At 41.9% G+C, this 23,937-nt stretch overlaps 1 protein-coding gene across 7 annotated transcripts in view; it reads left to right on the plus strand.

Moving 5' to 3' along the window:
* The first annotated feature begins 683 nt into the window (after positions 1 to 683).
* Positions 684 to 23,937, plus strand: part of LOC308605197 (uncharacterized protein) — an 85,599-nt gene continuing 62,345 nt past the window's right edge. For 3 of the 7 annotated variants that reach the window (XR_014013638.1, XM_081214951.1, XM_081214952.1), the window contains exon 1: positions 704 to 1,245. Coding sequence is in view for 5 of the 7 variants with exons in the window: in XM_081214951.1 (XP_081071077.1) it covers positions 922 to 1,245 (324 nt within the window). In the remaining 2 variants the exon portion in view is untranslated. Of the gene's footprint in view, positions 1,246 to 2,394; positions 2,492 to 23,937 lie in introns of all 7 variants that reach the window. The other 4 variants (XR_014013637.1, XM_081214949.1, XM_081214948.1 and 1 more) reach the window with 4 other exon arrangements.

Here is a 23,937-nt window from a genome sequence, read left to right on the forward strand (position 1 = left end):
AAATGAAGGACTCTAAACCCTGTGGTTGGATAAGGAATTCTGGAAGGAAGGTATCCTCACCCGAGGAGAGCAGGTTCCTATACTTGTCTAACATCACATACCTGGACAGTTCCCACTGATCTTGGTCCAGGCATTGCCTGTCCTCTTGAGAGAAAACTATGGCTATATCCTGGAATGTCAGCAGTCCCTGAAATTAAAAGTATACATACCGTGTGGCCACGGGAAGGGTTCATAATGTGACCCAAGAAGAAAAGAGCAAGTTAAGAGAACTGGTTTTAATTTAGAAGTGTCTTCAATTACCCACTTATATATATATATATATATATATATATATATATATATATATATATATATATATATTTTTTTTTTTTTTTTTTTACAAAGTAAGTTTCTCTATCTTATTTCTAACTACAAGAAAAGAGTGTGGCATGTGATCCACAAAACCAGTATAGAGACTATACTTATCTGGAAAAGAAATGATAAAATGATGGTTTCAACACAGGCATATGCATTTTTGAGTGTTTTATTTATATCAAATTGGATAAAATGTGTGTATTTCTCAGACAGAAAAGACGTGTCGAGGTAGAAATATACCTTTCAACTATTCATGGGTACACAAGTACACTGGGGAGATTGTAAAAGTTCAGATTGTGATTCAGTAGGTCCGGTGGGCCTGAGTTCTATTTTTTTAACAAGCTCACTTTTAACTAGTGATGCCACAGTCTCTGATTCATTAACGACAATTGTGAATAGCAGAGACATAATTAGAAAGGTAAAAATTCATATTTAATTTTGAACTTAAAGTGTTTTATGGATTTTACACCTTTAATAGGATAGTAAGCACAGCAGCAACAATCATTTGTGAATATTTACTATAGACCGTGTATCTTTCTAACTTTGTAGTGTAGGACTCCAGGAAAAATGCCTGGGCTGCGGTCACAGTGGGCGGGGCCCTCAGGCCGGGCCGCCCCTCCAGGACCCCCGACGGGGCCCTGCGCTCCTGGCGGCTCCCTCCCCCGGCGCCTCCGTCCCTCCCAGAAGGCCTCGGGGCAGAGCGGTCCCACCCGCTGCGCCCAGAACGGAGCCCGCGTTTCCGCAGAGCTGGAGCTCCCGGCTCGGGGTCTCTTCCCTCCGCCTTCACGGAACTGCCCCGGAGCCCGCGGCGAGGGCGGCCTCACTGACGCTGCCGGCTCTGGAGGGGCCCCGGAGGCCGAAGCCGCGACAGTCGTGCGGACGGCGGGCCGGGTAAGTGGGCGCCGACCCTCCGCCTGGTACGGTGCCCTGGCGGCAGGGCAAGACCAGCTTCTGAGGGGCAGGGGTTCGCTGCCACCCGCCGCTGCTGTGCAGAAAGGGCGGCCCCCAGCGTCTGGTCCCGGGAACTTCGGTCCCTCCTCTCGCCCCTGCCCTCGGCCTGGCTCGCGGGGCCCAGTGGGGCGTGGGGAGGGGGTCGGCCTGAGTGTCCTGAGGGGAAACGGGGCAAGGGAGGCGCAGGGCCCGGCTGCAGCGTCAGCGCGCCTCCCCCCGACTGCGGGGAAGGCGGCTAAAAACTCCTCCCGAGGCTCGCAGGCCCCTTATTCAGCGGAGTCCCTCTGCCCTCCTTCCTCCCTGAGCTAAAGGACCGGGGGGAGGGGACAGGGCAGGGCACTGGCGCAGGTAATGGGGACCATCAGCAGGTGATTGTTAACTAAGGAAAACCGGCTCTCCCAACGTGAGGAATGCAGCGCTTTTCTTTGTTTGCGGAGATGCCAGAGGCTGGGCTCCCTGAATTCCTTCCTTTCATATGCACCTCAGCGCTCTGGGGCCTGCATTCTGTATTTGCATATCCTGAGATCCTCAGGGCTCGCGGCTCACACTGGAGGGCTTCAAGGGCTGATGACTGTGATATTCTTTGTTTACTGAGATGGCAAGAAATATTCCATTTCTCACCGGCTTGAGGGGCACAGAGTGAAAAGGGTAGGAGAATCTCACTCGGCATGTACTTTGGTTTACACATAGATAATATGTACACTTAACTGTGCTACTAGAGGTTCTCAAGTGTGATCAATTGTACTACTGCCCTCTATGGATGCATTTCATGAATATCATAAGATACATGCCTATAGAATTGACTTAATCCATTTAAATAGGATAATGGTTTTTAAAGGAAACATAATAGAAATATAACAAAAAACCCCTTACCACTAAAGGCTGGGTCTGGAGCAACCTAAATAAATGTTCCATTGTTAAAATTTTGAAAGATGTATTCAATAGAAATATCAACAAAAATGACAAATAATGAGGGCAGCAGAATGTTGAAATGTTCTATCTTTATCCTTAAAGTGGCAGAACATCATGTATTAGTAGGCGCTAGGGGCAGAAGATGCCTGATTTTATACCTTTGTCATATTTGTACAGTTGTTTCAACAAGTAACTTAAAGACCAAATGGAAAAAAAGGAGGTTTGTGCCTGAGATCATGTTGATGTGAAACCAGGGATGGCCACCTTGTTCCAGGTGAGTTAAGTTTACCTGGCAGGTAGACCACAGAGCTCCTGAGAAGCAAGGGTTGGAATTTTTCTGCTGGGTGCCCCTTAGGTTCTGTGACTTGACTGATTGTGAGTCATGTTTCGGGAAAGACCTGATCACAGGAAAAGGGTGGGAAAGAGTGATTTGGGGAGCAGCTAACAACATGCATCACGGCTCATGGCTTGAATGAATTTTAAAGAAACAGGAAAACAAATGCTTCTTATGGAATCAGAGAATGTCCAGCCGGACAATCCCAGAAAATGAGGAACACCCATCCCATTTTCCAGATGAGAAAACAGAGGCCCAGCAAGGTGAAATCCCTCACCCAAGTTGCACCCGTCTCTCCTCCCCACTACATGGTTCATGAAAGCACGACTTTTCCTGTCGTGATCACTGCTGAACCCCAAAAAGGACCAGGCATCTAGCCGCTGCTCAAAAAATTTTGGTTGACTGTAGGAACAATGCTATTTCTTTCTTTCTCACTCTTATTCAGGATTGTGCCAAGAACTCCCCAGGCTGCAATGTAATTCGATAAATGTAAATATTAATTGAGTTTTGTTGTGATGAGGACTTAGGCTTTGGAGGTAACAGACTTGGTTCAGATCTTGGTTCTGCCACTCAATAGCTGTTTGGCTTTGGGAAAATTACTAAACCTCTCTGAGCTTATTTCCTCCTTTGTAAAGTGGGGATAAATGTATCTGAGCCAGCAGAGCACCTGCATGAGAGATGTGCACTAAATATTGGTCTTTCTCACTCTCCCACGCCATCTCTGTGCTTCCCAGAGAAGTTGTACAGAAGGATATAGTACTTTTTAAAATTAATTAATTAATTAATTAATTTTTGGCTGTGTTGGGTCTTCGTTGCTGTGCGCGGTCTTTCTCCAGTTGCGGCGAGCGGGGGCTACTCTTTGTTGTGGTGCGCGGGCTTCTCATTGCAGTGGCTTCTCTTGCTGCGCTTGTTGTGGAACACCGGCTCTAGGCACACGGGCTTCAATAGTTGTGGCCTGCAGGTTCACTAGTTGTGGCGCATGGGCATAGCTGCTCCGCAGCATGTGAGATCTTCCCTGACCAGGGCTCGAACCCATGTCCCCTGCGTTGGCAGGCATATTCTTAACCACTGCACCACCAGGGAAGTCCAATATAGTACTTTATAAAGAGGGGTTTTAATTGATTTCAGATAGTGTACCTGTTTCTTGTAGAAAAGATTTTTCCACTATAGAAACATTAACATGCAATAGCACTACAAATGCAGTATTCTATGGGTTAGATATTATCAGTAAATTTTATAAGTAATTGGGCAAAGGCCAAAGCACTAGGTACTGGGGAGTAAGAAGTCTCAAGTCTGGGGTGCCCCCCCACCCCAATTTCAAGAGCAGGGTGTGTTTTTCAAATCCATATTTCATCTGGTCTTTGTTTCTCATCCATCCTCTGTGTCTGCCTTTCACAAAAGGCTCAGATCCTCCACTTTCACACCCTCCTTCCTGGCTGGCTGTGCCCCAGCTCCCGTCCTGGAACCTCTGCACGCATGGGTGTGTCTGCTCTCCCTGGGCCTCACCAGCTTTGCCAGGGAGCTGCTGTATCGTGCACTGCTAGCTGTACCCCAGAGTGCCTAGACCCTTCTGGTACATGAAGTACACCCTCATCACCATGAGTGCACGCCCATCCCCTTACCTTATATCCTGCCTCTAAGCCAGGCTTGGGGGTGACTAGTGTGCATTCAGCTATGTGAGGTGCTGGGATCAAAGTGAAGTTCCCAACTTTTGAAGTTGCAGGCTTGAGGGGCACACAGTGATTTAAAGTCGGGTCACCTGACCTAAAGGGGGGGCTGATTGCTTTAAAGCCAGGGCAGCTGACTTAAACCCTGCGTCCCTCCGCTGCAGGACGAGACCAACTTTGGCGCTGCTCGGGTTTGCTCCAAGCCAGCACTGCTGTGCAGGAAGAGCTTCCAGTAGTGCCTTAGTGCGGGGGGGACTTGGTCCGTTGTCTTGCCGCTGCCCTCAGAGCGGGACCACCTGCTCTTCTGGAGGAGAATCAGGGAGGGGGAAGTGCAGAGTCCCAGCTGGAGTTGCGGCACCCCTTGTCTGATGGCAGGGAAGGGGGGACGGGGCTGTGTGGTGTCCTGGGGCTGGACTCACCAGGTCGACTCAGCCTCTCAGCCTCCTAACCTCACCCCACACACCCCACAAGAGTCTCCAATAATATGTAATTGTGCCTTAGGTTCTCGGTCTTCAAACTCATACCCAGGCTCCCAGGTCCCTTGATTTAGCCAATTCCTCTGTGCTCTTTCTTCTATTAGATACAGTCCCAGAGGGAGGGGCTGGGGGATGGGACTGGAGGGACCCCGGCAGCACTGGCCTAGGCTGACTAAAGAGATCCAGGGCCAGCGCTATCACACATGTGCGAGGACCCTTAAGGCACAATCGAGGGGGCCAGTTAGAGGCAGTCCTTGTTGCCTCAAGTGAGTATGGATCACTGTTGGGTGGGGAGCATGCTGACCCCTGAGAAGTACTGTTAGAAGGATGTGTTCCTCCCTCGGCTTCAAGGACGTGGGTGGGCTTCAGGGCTCCATTTCCCCTCCAGACCTCCAGGGCTGACTGCACCCCAGCGGCCTTGCAGACCTGGCTTCCTGTCCCAGAACTTGCCAGGCTCCAGAAGAATCCAGACTGCAGAGATGGTGCTTGAGCGCTCCAGCTTAAGAAGTGCTGTCCCTGGGGACCCAACAGTGGAGGGAGGAAGGGTGAAGGGAGTAGGGGGGTGGGGTTGGGAGGGGTGGCTGCCCTGGGAGATGTTGAGAGAGAAATATCGCCCCCCACACCCCCTGCTCCCTGCAACTGACTGACCCACTGATGCCATAGGATCTCAGGCCCTTTTAGTCAGAGATGCCTCGGTTTCTTTACTCCTGCGTTCAAAACTATGCAAAACCAACTCTTCATCCTCTTGCTGCCTGGCCAGGACTTGTAAAGCACTGTTCTTTTGGAGCACTCGTTCCCTAAACTGCAGTTTGGAGCTGTCCCAGCTATTTAAAGGTGTTCTCCTTAAACTGAGACTAAATCCTACTCTTTTGGAAAAACGCCCTGCACTTCCGAGGAGATCATGTTTTCTGCCCATTCCTTCCTTCTACTTCCCTCTTAAGAAGCCCTGTGCTCAAAGGGCTTGGTGACTTATTTTTTGCTTGATGTCAAAAAGAAACCTTCCCCATGCACCACAAAAATCTTTCCTGGAGCATAGGTGTTTCAAAACCATGACCGTGTTTTGCAGTCAGTATACACTGGGTAGACTGCCTAGCAGTCCCTCCAAGAGCCAGAGGTGAGCGTAATCAACTTATCTGATTGGATTCCCTTCAAGTTTAGGAAGGTCCCATTCTTATGCCCCAGCAGATAAGACAGGGCCCTGGATGGCTGTGGCTGTGATTAGGTAACTTCTGATGATTTTATTTCCCTTACTGAGCTGCTGCTTCTAGGTTAAATTCATTTTATTACCTGTCCTTTTTTTTTTTTTTTTTTTTTTGCGGTACGCGGGCCGCTCACTGTTGTGGTTTCTCCCGTCGTGGAGCACAGGCCCCGGACGCACAGGCTCAGCGGCCATGGCTCATAGGCCTAGCCACTCCGCGGCATGTGGGATCCTCCCGTACTGGGGCATGAACCTGTGTCCCCCGCATTGCAGGCGGACTCTCAACCACTGCGCCACCAGAGAAGCCCTACCTGTACATTTTTAAAGAAAGACTGAAAAAGTCACTGTAATAGGTCAGGGGTCTGAGCTCAGGGTTAGTGAAAGGTACTCACAGGGAGGAAGGTGGATAAACATAGGTGCGTAAAATAGGAGGGTTGGCAAGTACAGCCAGGACGACCGGGTTCACCGTACGCACTAATAAAGGCCAGAATCTCCTCATTTATCTCTGGTGGGAAGTTCTGATGGTTTCTCAGGATCAAACTCAAATCATATTCAAACTAGGGGGCTTCCCAGAAGGTGCTGAAGCACCGGCAGAGCCCACCTGCGCTCCCACCTTGGCACTCCAGGATCAGAGTTGGGTTTGGAGATGGGGTTGCTGTAACCCCAAGGAGGTGAGCAGAGAGGAGGAGTTGATTACCGGTCTCCTCTGACTCTCTGGCCCAAATTGCCTGGCTTCACGGGGGGGGCAGAGTTTTGCTTTGAGCAACTTATGGGGCACTTCCAGACTGGTGGGGTTGCCCAGTGGCCCGACAGTCTGACAGGCTGGCTGCGGTGTGACCGCCCTTTGTTTCTTCAGAATCTGTTCATCAGGAGGTGCATGGTTGCGGAAGCCCATTCACCGCCCCCCACCGAGGGCGATAGCACCTTCCCTGGCTTTACCCTGTGATCACCAGGTACTTGAAATGAATGCAAGGTTTTTGACTTCAAGGAAGAGCTCACATAACCCCTTCTGCCTCATAATGTGTGGGATTTACTATAATGGAAGGACATTATAAAGAACAGGTAGAAAACCCACCTGTTGGTCTCCATGTAGGAGTTTATTTTGCATGAATCTCTCCTACACGAGTAGATAGCAGAGGTTTATTTTTGTTCCCGTGTGTGTAGTTGTGGCAGAGGACGTAGGTATGGTGGTTTGAAGCCCTCAAAGAAATATTCTCAGAATTCTCAAGACTTCTCTTGATTGGAACCGAAAGAGACCTGGAAAAGGAGGAAAAGCAAAGGAGGAGGGAGAACGAATGGCTGTTTCTCAGTAAATTCACCTTCCTGGTTGATTTTTCTGTCTTCTCATTTCTTTTAACTTCTATGTATGTCTAATGGAATGATGTAGAAAGGCTGATTTTCATGCTTTAAAAGATTTTACATCACAAAGAAACTAGAAGTGGCTAACAGAACTTATTCACATCAATGTTACATAGAGACTTTGATATTAAATTTGTATACTAAAATGGGTTAATCCAAATTTTCTCTTTCTTTTTGAGTGAATATTTCTAACATATTTTTGTAGATAATAATTTATCCTAGATATACAAAATTGTGAGAATGGGTACCATTTTTCACCACTTAAATGATTTCTTTTAAATGAATAGATCATACACTTTAAAGGCCAATGTTGTCTTACATGTTGTTTTTTAATTCCTTGATTTCCAAAACTTGTGTTTATTTAATTGATTTCTATCTAATAATCTCTCTCCTTTATTGTTTCTTACTTTATATTTTATTGATCTATAGTTAATTTACATTATTATATTAGTTTCAGAGGTACAACATAGTGATTCATAAATGTTTAGGTTCTTCTCCATTTATACTTATTATAAAAGAGTGGCTCTATTCCCCATGCTATACAGAACGTCACTGTAGATTATTGATTTTATACATAGTGGATTCTTCCTCAGAATCTCCTACCACTATTTTGCCCCTCCACCCTGTCTCTCCCTGCTGGTAACCACTTGTCTGTTCTTTAATCTGTGAGTCTGTTTCATTGTTGTTGTTGTTGTATTCAATGTTTTAGATGCCACGTGTAAGTGATAACCTACCAGGCTTGTTTTCTCTGCGGCTTATTTTACTAAGCATAATACCCTCCAAGTCCATCCATGTTCTTGCAAATAGCAACATTTCATTTTTTGCTGAAGTCATCATAAATATCATTTTTTTTATCCCCTAACCTATTGATGAACACTTAGTTTGACTCTATATCTTGGCTATGGCAAATAACACTGTTATGAACATTGGTGTGCAGTTATTTTTTTTTAAATAGTGTTTTTGTTTTCTTCTGATATACCCAAGAGGGAAATTGCTGGATATTATGGTAGTTCTATTTTTAGTTTTTTGTGGAACCTCCATTCTTCTTTCCACAGTAGCTGCACTACTTCACATTCACATCAAGAGTTTACAAGAGTTTCCCTTTCTCCACATCCTCACTAACCTTTGTTATTTGTGACCTTTTTGATGACAGCCATTCTGACAAGATTGAGGTGATATATCTCATAGTTTTGATTTGCATTTTATTGCCGATTAGCTATGTTTAGCATCTTTGTGCATTCTGGCTGTCTATCTGCATTTTTTCCTTGGAAAAATGTCTATTTAAGTCTTCTCATTTTTTAAAAAAATATTTTGGGTGCAGTTCTGATATTGAGTTGTATGTGCTGTTTCTGTAGTTTAGATATGAACCCTTGCTTGGTCATCTTTTTGGTGTTAACCTCTTATCATGTGCAAATATTGTCTCTCCTTCAGCAGGTTGTCTTTTCGTTTTGTCTTTGGTTTCCTTTGCTGTGCAAAATCTTTTAAGTTTAGTGAAGTCCCATTTGTTTATTTTTGCTTTTGTTTCATTTGCCTTAGTAGACTGAACGCAAAACTGTTGCTATCATTTATGTTGAAGAATGTTCTGTATTTTCCTCTCGGGGTTTTATGGTCCTACATTTAGGTCTTTATTCAGTTTTGCATTAATTTTATATACGGTGTGCTAAAATACTCTAATTTTAGTCTTTTCCATGTAGCTGACCAGTTTTCCTAGTACCACTTATTGAAGAGACAGTTCTTTCTCCATATTGCCTGCTTTGTCATAAATCAATTAAATATACGTGTGTGGGCTTATTTCTGGGATCTCTATTCTATTCCAGTGATCTTTGTGTCTGTTTTTGCTCCGGTCCGATGCTCTTTGATTACTGTCGCTTTGCAGTATAATCTGAAGTAAAGGTGCCTGATGCCTCCAGCTCTGTTCTTTCTCAAGATTGTTTGGCTATTTGGGGTCTTTGTGTTTCTATACAAATTTTAAATTTACTTTTTCAAGTTCTGTGAAAATGCTTTGGTATTCTGATAGGGATTGCATTAAATCTGTAGATTGTCTTTGGCAGTATGGTTATTTTAACAGTATTAATTCTTCCAGTCCATGCACCTGCTATATTTTCTCATCTTTTTCTGTTGCCTTCAACTTCTTTCACCAATGGCTGATACATTTCTGAGTACATGTCTTTTACCTGCTTAGGTGTGTTTGTTCTTAGGTATCTTATTATTTTTAGTGTGATTGCATATGGTATTGTTTTCTTAATTTTTTTCTTTCTGACATCTTTGAGTTTTGTTTTTTTCTTCTTTTTCTAATTCCTTCAGGTGTAATGTTAGGTTGTTTATTTGATATTTTTCTTGTTTCCTAAGAATAAGCTTGTATCACTATAACTTCCCCCTGTGAACTGCGTTGGCTGTGTCCCATAGATTTTGGATCACTGTGTGTTCATTTTCATTTCTCTTGGGTATTTTTAGAATCCCTCTTTAATTTCTTCACTGTTCCTTTTTTCCCCTTTTATTCATCTGTGATGTGAGGACTACCTTTAATATGATGTTTGGATTTCTTTCAGTTGTGTGTGTGTGTGTGTGTGTGTGTGTGTGTGTGATTATTTAAGTTGCTGAGCTCTTAGTTTCACGTGGACACTAACAACCCTGCATTGTTACTCTGCTCCCCCACAGTTACTGAATTTGACCTTATATTTTACATCTACTTGTTTTGTGTGTCCCTTAACTTCTTATTGTGAATATAGATGATTTTATTACTGTTTTCTTTCATCCTTCCTATTAGCTGTGTACGTGGTTGATTTACCTCCTTTGTTGAATATTTGCCTTATCCAATGAGGTTTTTCCGTTAGTAAGTTTCCTTTTCTAATTTTTATGTTTCAGTCATGGCCTTTTCTTTTTCACTGAGAAAAGCCCCTTTAAGATTTCTCATAAAGCTGGTTTGGCGATGCTGTGCTCTTTTAGTTTTGTTTCTCTGTAAAACTTTAGATCTCACCATCAAATCTGAAGGAGAGCCTTGCTGGGTAGAGTATTTTTGGTTATAGGCTTTTCCCTTTCATGACTTTAAATATACCATGCCACTCCCTTCTGGCATGCAGAGGTTATCCTGAAAAATCAGCTGATAACTTAATGCAAGTTCCATGTTTGTAACTTGTTGCTTTTCCTTTGCTCCTTTTAATAGTGTCTTTTTATCTTTATTTTTTTGCCATTTTAATTACAATGAGTCTTGGTGTGGTCCTCTTTGGGTTGATCCTGTTTTGGCCTTACTGTTTTTACTGGACTTGGATGTCTGTTTTCTTTCCCAGGTTATGGAAGTTTTCAGCTCTTACGTCTTCAGGTATGCTCTACACTGCTTTCTCTTTCCTTTTTGCTTCTGGGACCAGTATAATGCAAATATTAGTACACTTGACGTTTCACATGTCTGTTCAACTTTCTTCATTTCATTTTAATCTATTGTTTTACAGTTCATCTTCAGTGATTGCCAGTACTCTGTCCTTCAGTTTTCTGATTCATTCCTCTGTCATTTAGTCTACAGTAGTTTCCTTTTAGTGTATTTTTCATTTCAGTTATTGTATTCCTCATCTCTGTTTTGTTGTTCTTTAATGCTCTAACTCTTTTTAAAAAAAATTCTACCTTCTTGCTCTGGTCGTCCATTCTTCTCCTGAGTTCTTTGATCATCTTTTTTTTGTTGTTGTTGTTTTGTTTTGTTGTTTTTGTTTTTTTGCTGTACGCGGGCCTCTCACTGTTGCGGCCTCTCCCGTTGCGGAGCACAGGCTCCGGATGCGCAGGCTCAGCGGCCATGGCTCACGGGCCCAGCTGCTCCGCGGCATGTGGGATCCTCCCAGACCGGGGCACGAAACCGTGTCCCCTGCATCGGCAGGCGGACTCTCAATCACTGCGCCACCAGGGAAGCCCAGATCATCTTTATAGTCATTACCTTGAACTATTTTTTGAGGAGATTGGCTACCTCCACTTCACTTAGATCTTCTTCTGAGTTCTTATCTTGTTCCTTCATTTGGATCGTGTTTTAGTGTCACCTCATTTTTCTTAACTTGCTGTTTTTATTGCTATGTATGTAGTATGTTCGTTACATTTCCTGACCTTCTAGAAGTGGCCTTTTGTAGGAGAGGTCCTATGTGTCCCAGAAGCCCACTGTCCCCTGGTCACTAGAACTATATGTTCTAGGTGTACCCCCTATGTTGGCTACTTGGGCTCTTCTATTGTGGTGGGCTGACTACTGTGGGTGGTCTGGTAGGCTTGGCTGCCCCCAGACTGCTTGTTTGACAGACTCTGCCGTGTATGGAGGCTGTCTGTGCTGCTTGGTGAGGCTAAATCATAAGGCAGTTGGCTGCACGACTCTGTGGGACACCAAATCTAGTGCTCGTTCACTTATGGGTAGAATTGCAGTCCAGGTGATATCAGGGCTAGTGCCCAGTCACTGCGGTGATGCTGGCTACTGGGAGGAAGACACAGGTCCTGAGTTCTGGCTGCAGGGCCCAGGAGTCTCAGAGTTGGTGTTGGATCACTGTTCCTGACACAGCTGTCTGCAGGGTCTGGGGTATCCCTAATCTTGTGCTGTCATTCTGATGGGCAGGGTCAAGACCCAAGTGAGTGCATGGCTGCTTGTGGCCTGCAAGTGAGTGTTCTGGTCACACAGGCTGCTGGGCTGTGGTATTCCTGGAGCTGGTGTGTACCTGTGGGTGTATGAGGCTGATCCCACTGCTAGAGCAGATTTGCTGTTGGGTAGGTCCAAGCTCCATCCAGTCCCTGTGCAGTAATCACCTGCCGACGGTGAGACTGATTCCAAGGCCAGAGCAGGCTCACTTGTCAGAGGGGCCAAGGACTCTGGGGCTGGTGCCTCTCCACTTAGGTGTGGAGGCTGGTCCTGGGGCTTTTGGTTGCTGGGCCCATGTCCAGCGGCAGCTGTGCATTGAGAGGGTCTGAAAGCAGCCTGTTTGCTGGTGGATGGGGCTATGCCCCTGCTCAGTTAGTTGCTTGGCCTGCAGCATCCTAGTACTTGTGTCTATAGTCTGGTGGAAATGGGTAGGGCTAGACCCTGAGGCTAAAAAGATAGAGGGAGGACTCTGAAATTATGCTTGCTGGTACCAGTGGCCACAAGGTAGAAGGAGCTCCCCCAAGTGGCTGCTGCCAGTGTCTATGTCCCTGAGGCTGTGCTGTAGTTGCCTCTGGACTCTCTGGGAGACTCTCCAAGATCAGGAGGTAGGTGTGACCCAGGATCCGTTCAAATGAGTCATACCTGAGGTTTCTAAGGAGTTATATACACAGTTGCTATTTGGATTGCTTGTTGATGAAGATAAGTGGGAAAACTAGAGTCGTTTCCAAGTGTAGGTAAGATATAATGAGAGGATGGAGGTGGGAAGTAGGGAGGCCCAGAGAAAAGTGGGAAGGTCATACTGGGCCAAGATGGTGGTAATATCCAGCAGAATAGATGGTAGGGCAGACTGTGGATTCATCTTTTTTATTTCGGCTCCCCACCTCATCCTTAATAATTCTTTGGGAATATTTCATTGCTCTGTGATGCAGGTACAGAATTCGAGTGAGGAGACTACACCCTCAGGGTCCAGCTGTCTGAGTCCTCAGTGTGCTTCAAATGATGGAGAACTATTGCTTCTTTATGAGAAGAGTTAGTACCTCGTAGCTAAGCTTTAGCTGGAGCTTATGCAGGATTGATTCCAACTTATATATACTGTTGGCATGGAGGTTCCTCCTCCTCTTTTCTTGACCATTATGAAATGAATCTATACTTCTCAATATTTGTGTATATCAGATAAATACATTAAGTAAAGGAATCTTATATATTGCTCCCTGCATAGTTTGCTCTTTCTTGTTTCTCTTTTACCTTTACTAAATTAGCACAGTGAGAGACCGTGCAATGTTCTAATCAGGAGAGATTAGAACATCATATTTCTAGAGAGGTTGGTTGGACAGAGCAGGGGTCCCAGTGAGAATCAAAGCTTCTGTTTCTACTTGGAAGTGTACCTGTATAGAGTAGAGGGCTCCAGGAAATATCCTAGAATATTGCAATGTCCCTGCGGGAGATCATTAAGAGAGGCAGGATCTGGTCCCAGATCACTGTACTATGACATGTTTGTCAGTCATCTGGTGTGAGATTCTCAGAGCCAATCCCATATGGTAAGGCTGAGTGCAGAGTATGAAGCACCTGTGAAAGCCTTTGATTGAATGTTAAAGATGAAGCTCTGATTTTGGGGAGAATTTTCTTACCTGACTGAATGTCACCCTTCTGTGGGGATGAGATTCTGTGCTTTTCTTCTCTTGATGACCACTGACTGAAAGTCATTAGAGGATCATGTCTAGACAGCATTCTTTATTTAATTTCTTAAAGAAGAAAACATAGAAAACATTTTTATCCACTTTCAAATTGAGGATCAAGGGGAATGACATCAGTGAAAATGTCACAGTAGGGAGCTCTAGCTTGTGTCCATCACCAGAAACACTGACATACGTGGTAAAACCTGTCAGAATGATCTTATCAACACATGTAAGTTTTCTTTTCTTTTCACCCTGTAGATTCATCTTTCACTGAAACTTAACTTACTACAAGATGTGGAGAATAAACAGGGAAGTAGAAACTGCATTTCCTGATGAGAGAATCACTAAGTCACATTAGTTGTTCTGAGCTATGTCTTACTCACCGTGACTGTAATTAAAACAAACAAACAAAACACTTTTTTTTGGTAAGTCAGTTCTGACATTTCCTCGTTAAAGACAAAGTAACAGATACAGATTTAGATCTACCAGAATTGAGCAAAATGTTGATTGTACCTGTGCTGCATATATGAGCATGACCTGCTACAAATCTTCATTATACTGATTGCCACAACTGACAAATTCACTTTGGCCACTCCTGATATGTTGCATGTAAGGAATGCATAGGACACTAACCCCAGCTGGTCACAGGTAAACTCTGCCACGTGGATTACCGCATGTTTTCCTGCTGGAAGACCACACATTCTCGAGTATCATGACTGCAGAGTATGTGGGCTCTTCTTTTTTCTGGATAAAGGTTAAATAATCACCTAATTTTATGAGAAATATATAAATTGTATTTGCATATTCTTCAGGTTTTTATTTATCCATTCTCTTTCAAGTCCTAAGTGCAAATATTAAAGTGATTTCCAAGAGGGTGGTAAATAAGACAGCTACGTTTATGCTCCAAAATTAGCAATAAAGCATAATACAATTGTAAATGCATTAATGTGTGATTAATATGTAGATACTATGTAAATGCAATTTTAGTAATGCTTTGTGGAGAGCTTCAGAATCTAGGGATTTAAAAAAAAAAGAAGGAGTTTTTGAAACTCTCAGGGAATTATATAGAAGTTTTTGTGTCTATAATTATCAATCTGGAATAATGCATTTTCTCAGAAATAAACTAGGCATAAAATTGTAGGAAAAAACTTCATGAAATGAAAGAGCATGTGAGATGGGCATACAAGAAAAAGAATATTCTCAGAGAATAATGAACAGTGTGAAGTTCAGCAGAAGTGTAATACAGATTCAAAGAGTAAAACTTTGGAGAGCCTACTTATGAGTTCCTCATATTGCATCTTTGGAGAGACGGTAGTCATTTGAAATATGATGTTATAAGATGACGTTAACATACTTAAATACTTTCGTTTAGAAATGACCACTTAGAACCAGAATAAATGAAAGAGAGCACAAAATTATGTTTTTGTTGATTTTTGAAGATCTCAGGTGAGTGCTGATAATTTAAATATATATGATGTCAGGCTTCCCTGGTGGTGCAGTTGTTGAGAGTCCGCCTGCCGATGCAGGGGACACGGGTTCGTGCCCCGGTCCGGGAAGATCCCACATGCCACGAAGCGGCTAGGCCCGTGAGCCATGGCCGCTGAGCCTGCACGTCCGGAGCCTATGCTCCACAATGGGAGAGCCCACAACACTGATAGGCCTGCGTACTGCAAAAAAAAAACAAAACAAAAAAAAACATGGTGTCTTTCACTGCAAAATAAAGGAGCTTTGGAGGATTCCTGGAATGAATGTCAATATTATGACAATAGTATGAGTGTGTTTCATGTTTGGTAATTACAATCATTGTTGCTTTTGCTGTGGTCATCCATTTACAATGTTTGGTGTCAGTTGATTTTTCTCTTGTAAAAATAAAATACAGTCTGTGTGTGTGGAAAAAAACATACATGATGTCGTGATAAAGTTGTATGTAATTTGAGATCTGGCAAAAAGCATTTCTTTTCTGTAATGCTAGGATGCTAATTGGACATTTTTGCAAGAAAGAGATTTCAGGATGCAAATCTCGTGTCTCTAAGGTAGGAAGCCAGTTCATGATGGAACATTCTATTAAACTTGTGTGAGTGCAGAAATATTTCTTTGGAAGAAAGAGGTCATGAATCCCTTTTTAACAGTTAGTGGTTTATAGTATACCGAATGAGCAAAATGGGTATTTCTGAACTTTAGAAAAAAATAATATAGTTTTTCTGCATTTATATTATGCAGCTGATGTAGAATATCAAAAATTCTTTATTTTGAAAAACAATGTAATCAATTTGACATAATTCATATATATTGAACCTGTGGTACACACACACAATAAAACATACATTCAAAAAATCTTTTTCACTTAAGAAATATTTTCTAGTGTAGTTGATTTACAACGTTGTGGTATTTTAAAATACATGTTTATTAGAGTATAATTGCTTTATAACACTGTATTAGTTTCTGCTTTACAACAAAGTGAATCACCTATATGTATACATATATCCCCATACCCCCCCGTCTTGAGGCTCCCTCCCAGACTCCCTATCCCACCCCTGTGGGGGACATAAAGCACCGAGCTGATCTCCCTGTGCTATGCGGCAGCTTACCACTAGCTCTTTTACATTCGGTAGTGTATATATGTCAGTGCTACTCTCTCACTACGTCCCTGTGTCCCCTTCAGCCCTGTGTCCTGAAGTCCGTTCTCTACATCTGTGTCTTTATTCCTGCCCTGTCGCTAGGTTCATCAGTACCATTTTTCTGAATTCCATATATATGTGTTCACATACAGTATTTGTTTTTCTCTTTCTGACGTACTTCACTCTGTATGACAGACTCTAGGTCCAACCACCTCACTACAAATAACTCAATTTTATTCCTTTTTATGGCTGAGTAATACTCCATTATATATATAGGCCATATCTTCTTTCTATATTCATCTGTCGATGGACATTTAGGTTGGTTCTATGTCCTGGCTATTGTAAATAGTGCTACAGTGAATATTGTGATACATGTATCTTTTTGAATTATGGTTTTCTCCGGGTATATGCTCAGTAGTGGGATTGCTGGGTCATATGGTAGTTCTATTTTTAGCTTTTAGGAACCTCCATATTGTTCTCCATAGTGGCTGTATCAGTTTACATTCCCACCAACAGTGCAGGAGGGTTCCCTTTTCTCCACACCCTCTGCAGCCTTTATATATTATTGTATTAATTTCTGCTGTGCAGCAAAGTGATTCAGTCATATATATATATATATATATATATATATATATTCTTTTCCATTATGGTTTATCAGAGGATACTGAATATAGTTTCCTCTGCTGTACAGTAGGTCTTTGTGGCTTGTCCATCCTATGTAGAATAGTTTGCTTCTGCTATTCCAAAACTCCCAATCTTTCCATCACTCTCTCCTTGGCAACCACAACTCTGTTTTCTATATCTGTGTGTTTGTTTCTGTTTTGCTGACATGTTCATTTGTGTCCTGTTTTCGATTCCACATGTAAGTGATATTATATGGTATTTGTCTTTCTCTTTATGACTTACCTCAGTATCATTATCTCTATGTCCATCCATGTTGCTGCAAATGGCATTATTTCATTCCTTTTTATGTCTGAGTAATATCTATTGTATACGTATACCACACTTTCTTTATACGTTCATTTTTTAATGAACATTTAGGTTGTTTCCATGTCTTGGCTATTATAAATAGTACTTCTATGAACATAGGGTTTTATATATTTTTTGGAATTATAATTTTGTCTAGATATATGTCCAGAAGTGGGATTGCTAGATCAGATGGCAACTCTCTTTATAGTTTTTTTGCGGAACCTCCATACTGTTTTCCATAGTGGCTGCACCAACTTACATGGCCACCAACAGTGCTGAGGGGTTCCCTTTTCTCCATACCCCATCCAGCATTTGTTAATTGTAGATTTTTTTTAATGATGGCCATTCTGATCAGTGTGAAGTGATACCTCATTGTAATTTGGATTTGCATTTCTCTAATAATTAGTGATGATTAGCATCTTTTCATGTGCCTATTGGCTATCTGTATGTCTTCTTTAGAGAAATGTTTATTTAGGTCTTCTACCCATTTTTCCATTGAGTTATTTGTTATATTGTTATTGAGTTGTAGGAGCTGTTTGTATAGTTTGTAAATTAAGCCATTGTCAGTCTCATCATTTGCTAATATTTTCTCCCAGCCCATAGGTTGTATTTTCATTTTGATTATGGTTTCCTTTGCTGTGCAAAAGCTTATAAGTTTGATTAGTTCCTGTTTCTTTTTTGCTTTTACTGTAAGTCCGCTACGTATGAACAAGTTCTGTTCCAAGAGTGCGTTTGTAAGTCCAATTTGTTTGTAAGTCCAACAAAGTTAGCCCAGGTACCCAGGTTACACAGTCGGCTATATGGTATTGTACCATAATGGGTTTATAATACTTTTCACACAAACAGTATATAAGAAACAAACACAAAAACAAAGAAGACATTTTTAGTCTTACAGTACAGTGACTTGAAAAGTACAGTAATACAGTACAACAGCTGGGATACTGGGGCTGGCATCGAGGGAACAGGCGAGAAGAGTTACTGATTGGAGGAGGGGGAGGAGGTGGGAGATGGTAGAGGTGAAGGGTTATCAGCAGTGGGAGACAGGGGGCAAGCTCCAATTTCACTCATACCTGACATTGATGACACAGGTTCTGGTTCCTTGCTGGATTTAATTCTATCTACCCTCTTGAAAAACTGATCCATTGATGTCTGGGTTGTAGCTCGTTTCTTCTCATCATAGATGATGACACGGTAGCACTGGTTTGCCTTCTGAATGGCTGCTGCCACCTTTGGGTACCATTGTAGGTTCGAGCCCTGTGCCTCAGAAACTAACAGTGCCTCCTCAAATTTAGAAGATGCCCTTGGCATTTTCTGTGTCGTGAATCTCTTCAGTTCTTCAGTTACTTCTTCTTCCTCCTGTCCCTCTTCATCCTTTCTCTGCGCCTCCAATTCCATCAGTAAGCTCCTCATGTTGCACAGCAAGGAGTTCAATGAAACCGTCCTCTTGCAGATCTAGCTCCAGCTTCTCGCTGAGGGTCACTACGTTGCTGAAGACCTTTTCAGACTTCTGATCTGCCTTCTCAAGTCCACAAACATCATGAACAAACTGTGGGCAAAGGTTCTTCCAAACCCCATTCATGGTGACCAGCATACACTCACACCATGCAAAGTCAATGTTTTTTATGGCCTTGTAGATGTTATAGTCCTTCCAAAATTGTCCCTAGGTTCTTCCTGATTTCTCACTTACCTTTACTGCCTGACAAAAAGTGTGACATAAATAATATTTCTTGAAAGTCGCTATAACTTCCTGGTCCATAGGATGGATGAGCAATGCAGTATTCGGTGACAGATGCACTACTTTGACGTTGGGAAAAGTCATCCATGAAAGGGGGGTGGCCCAGAGCATTGTCAAGCAGCAAAAGAATGTTTTTCTGGGACGTCCTTCTCCGAGCAATATTTCTCTACATCTGGGATAAAGTGTTGGCAAAACCAATCCTGGAACGTGGCCTGTGTAATCCAGGATTTGGGGTTACACTTCCACACAATAGGAAGAGAGTCATTGGCTATGTTTTTAAGGGTTCTTGGGTTCTCTGAATGATGAACTAAGAGAGGCTTCAGCTTCATATCACTGGAAGAATTGCCACCAAACAACAGTTAGCCTATCTGTTTCTGCTTTACAGCCCGGCATCAACTTTTCCTTCTTACTGATGTAACTTCGGTCTGGCATCCTCTTCCAGTACAGTTGTGTCTCATCCACATTAAACACCTGGTTGGGTAAATGCACACCATTATCAATAATTTCTCAAAGTGTTTCAGGAAGTTCCTGGACAGCTACCCTATCTGCACCTGCTGCCTCTCCACTTACTTTTACCTTGTTGAGGTTGGCTCTACCCTTGAACCGATGAAAACAGCCATGGCTGGCATTAAAAAATATGCCCTCTGATTCTTTCCCGTGTTTCTTCTTCAAGTCTTCATAAAGGCTTTTAGCTTTCTCTTGAATCACCATAAGCTGAGCAGGATTTAGCGCTGATATTGATCCTGCACCTGCACACTGAGAAGTTTCTCCATCTCCTCCATCACTTTTCCGTGCTTCTTTGATATTTTGTCATGAGCATTGAATATTATATTGGCTGTGGGTTTGTCATAAATAGCTTTTATTATGTTGAGATGTTTCCTTTATACCCATTTTAGTAAGCGTTTTTTATCATGAATGGATGTTGAAGTTTCTCAAATGCTTTTTCGGCAGCTATTGAGATGATCATTTGTTTTGTGTTTTTCCTTTGTTGATGGAGTGTATCATGTTGATTGATTTGCATATGTTGAAACAACTTTGTGACACGGGGGTGAATCAGATTCGATCATGGTGTATGATCCTCTTATGTGTTGTCAGATTCGATTTTCTAATATTCAGTTGAGAATTTTTGCATCCATATTTATCAGAGATATTGGCCTGCAATTTTCTTTTTTGCTAGTGTCTTTCTCTGTGTTGTTTTTTTTAAGTCTTTATTGAATTTGTTACAGTATTGCTTCTGTTTTATGTTTTGGTTTCTTATTTGTGAGGCATGTGGGATCTTAGCTCCACCACTAGGCATTGAACCCACACCCCCTGCACTGGAAGGCAAAATCTTAACTGCAGGACCACCAGAAAAGTCCCCATCTGTGTTTTTTTATTTTTCAGTAAATTTTTTTATTTATTTATTTTTGGATGCATTGGGTGTTTGTTGCTGTGAACGGGCTCTCTCTAGTTGTGGCGAGTATGGGTTACTCTTCGTTGTGGTGTGCGGGCTGTTCACTGCACTGGCTTCTTTTTTGCAGAGCATGGGCTCTAGGTGCGTGGGCTTCAGTAGTTGTGGCTATCAGGCTCAGTAGTTGTGGCTCGTGGGCTTTAGAGCACAGGCTCAGTAGTTGTGGCACACAGGCTTAGTTGCTCCACGGCATGTGAGATCTTCCCGGACCAGGGCTTGAAACTATGTCCCCTGCATTGGCAGATGGATTCTTAACCACTGTGCCACCAGGGAAGTCCCCCCCCCATCTGGTTTTGATATCAGAGTGATGGTGGCTTCATAGAATGTCATTGGATGTATTCCTTAATCTTCAATCTTTTCGAAGAGTTTGAGAAGAATCAGTGTAAGTTTTGCTTTGTATATTTGGTAGAATTTGCCTGTGAAACCATCTGATCCTGGATTTTTGTGGGTAGGGAGTTTTTGTAAATTACAGTTTCTATTTTGCTTGTAGTGATCAGTCTGTTCAAGTTATCTATTTCTTCTTGATTCAGTTTTGTTTGGCTGTAAAAAACAAATATTTTAAAGTTATGTTAGCAGCTAAATACTTACCATGTATTAGACCACAAAAGAGCAAAGAAAAAAATATTAAAGTATTTTTTCAAATAGAAAAAATATTGAAATATTTTTAAGAAATTGGGATAATAGTACTAGTTACAATATTGACAAATTGTTCTGAAATTAAACACTACTTTATCTAAGATGCATATCATATGCTTATCGTTTTACTGTTTTTAAATACATGGAATGTTTTCACCTTTCTAAAGTAATTATTTTATTTTACCTGTATATTGGGAAAAATTTTAGTTGCACATAATATAAAAAATTACACTTTAATAGGAGACATTAATCCATTTACCTTTGCTGTAGTATTGAAAATACTTAGGTTTAGAGTTACCATGTTATTGAGTACCCTTTTTTATTTATTTGTTTGTTTGTTTGTTTGTTTGTTTTTTGCGGTACGCGGGCTTCTCAATGTTGTAGCCTCTCCCGTTGCAGAGCACAGGCTCCAGACGTGCAGGCTCAGCAGCCATGGCTCACGGGCCTAGCCGCTCCGTGGCATGTGGGATCTTCCCAGGCCGGGGCACGAACCCGCGTCCCCTGCATCGGCAGGCGGACTCTCAACCACTGCGCCACCAGGGAAGCCCTATTTATTTATTTTTAAAAAAACTTAATTTGGGGGAGGTATAAATTATTTATTTATTTATTTATTTTTAGCATCTTTATTGGACTATAATTGCTTTACAATGGTGTGTTAGTTTCTGCTGTATAACAAAGTGAATCAGCTATACATATAAATATATCCCGATTTCTCCTCCCTCTTGCATCTCCCTCCCACCCTCCGTTTCCCACCCCTCTAAGTGGTCACAAAGCACTGAGCTGATCTCCCCATGCTATGCAGCTGTTTCCTACTAGCTATCTATTTTACATTTGGTAGTATATATAAGTTAATGCCACTCTCTTACTTCGTCCCGGCTTACCCTTCCCCCTCCCCATGTCCTCAAGTCCATTCTCTACATCTGCGTCTGTATTCCTGTCCTGCCCGTAGTTTCTTCCCAACCATTTTTTTTTCTTTTTTTAGATTCCATATATATGTGTTAGCATACAGTATTTGTTTTTGTCTTTCTGACTTACTTCACTCTGTATGACAGACTCTAGGTCCATCCGCCTCACTATAAATAACTCAATTTCATTTATTTTTATGGCTGATAATATTCCATTTTATATTGAAGATGTGCAAAATCTTTTTTATCCATTCATCAGTTGATGGACACTTAGGTTGCTTCCATGTCCTGGCTATTGCAAATAGAGTTGCAATGAACATTGTGGAACATGATTCTTTTTGAATTATGGTTTTCTCCAGGTATATGCCCAGTAGTGAGATTGCTGTGTCATATGGTAGCTCTATTTTTAGTTTTTTAAGGAACCTCCATACTGTTCTCCATAGTGTCTGTGTATCAATTTACATTCCCACCAATGGTGCAAGAGGGTTCCCTTTTCTCCACACCTCTGCAGCATTTATTGTTTGTAGATTTTTTGAATGATGGCCCTTCTTACCTGTGTGGGATGATACCTCATTGTAATTTTGATTTGCAATTCTCTAATGATCAGTGATGTTGAGCATTCTTTCATGTGTTTCCTGGCAATGTGTATATCTTCTTTGGAGAAATGTCTAATAGGTCTTCTGCCCATTTTGGATTGGCTTGTTTGTTTCTTTGATATTGAGCTGCAGGGGGTGCTTGTAAATTTTGGAGATTAATCCTTTGTCAGTTGCTTCATTGGCAAATATTTTCTCCCATTCTGGGGGTTGTCTTTTCATCTTGTTTACATTTTCCTTTGCTGTGCAAAAGCTTTTAAGTCTCATTAGGTCCCATGTTTTTATTTTTATTTTTATTTCCATTTCTCTAGGAGGTGGGTCAAAAAGGATCTTGCTGTGATTGATGTCATAGAGTGTTCTGCCTATGTTTTCTTCTAAGAATTTTATAGTGTCTGGCTTTACATTAAGTCTTTTATCCATTTTGAGTTTATTTTTGTGTATGGTGTAAGGGAGTCTTTTAATTTAATTCTTTTACCTGTAGCTGTCCAGTTTTCCCAGCACCACTTATTGAAGAGGCCGTGATTTCTCCATTCTATATTCTTGCATCCTTTATCAAAAATAAGGTGACCATATGTGTCTGGGTTTATCTCTGGGCTTTCTCTCCTGTTCCATTGATATATATTTCTGTTTTTGTGCCAGTACCATACTGTGTTGATTACTGTAGCTTTGTAGTATAGTCTGAAGTCAGGGATTCTGATTACTCCAGCTCTGTTTTTCTTCTCAAGGTTGCTTTGGCTGTTCGGGGTCTTTTGTGTTTCCATACAAATTGGGAAATATTTTGTGGTAGTTTTCTGAAAAATGCCATTGGTATTTTGATAGGGATTGCATTGAATCTGTAGATTGCTTTGTGTAGTATAGTCATTTCACAGTGTTGATTCTTCCAATCCAAGAACATGGTATATCTCTCCACCTGTTTGTGTCATCTTTGATTTGTTTCATCAGTGTCTTATAGTTTTCTGAGTAAAAGTCTTTTGTCTCCTTAGGTAGGTTTATTCCTAGGTATTTTATTCATTTTGTTGCATGGGTAAATGGGAGTGTTTCCTTAATTTCTCTTTCAGACTTTTCATCTTTAGTGTATGGGAATGAAAGGGATATCTGTACATTAATTTTGTATCCTGCAGCCTTACAAACTTCATTGATTAACTCTAGTAGGTTTCTGGTAGCACCTTTAGGATTCTCGATATATAGTATCATGTCATCTAGTGGCAAACAGTGACAGCTTAACTTCTTCTTTTCCAAGTTGGATTCCTTTTATTTCTTTTTCTTATCTGATTGTTGTAGGTAAAAATTCCAAAAGTGTGTTGAATAATAGTGGTGAGAGTGGGCAACGTTGTCTTGTTCCTGATCTTAGTGGAAATGGCTTCACTTTTTCACCATTGAGAACAATGATGACTGTGGGTTTGTCATATATGGCCTTTACTATGTTGAGGAAAGTTCCCTCTATGCCTACTTTCCAGAGGTTTATCATAAATGGCTGTTTAATATTGTTGAAAGCATTTTCTGCATG

This window comes from Mesoplodon bidens (assembly GCF_964165515.1).
Source record: "Mesoplodon bidens genome assembly, chromosome: 17".
NCBI classification, from domain to species: domain Eukaryota; kingdom Metazoa; phylum Chordata; class Mammalia; order Artiodactyla; family Ziphiidae; genus Mesoplodon; species Mesoplodon bidens.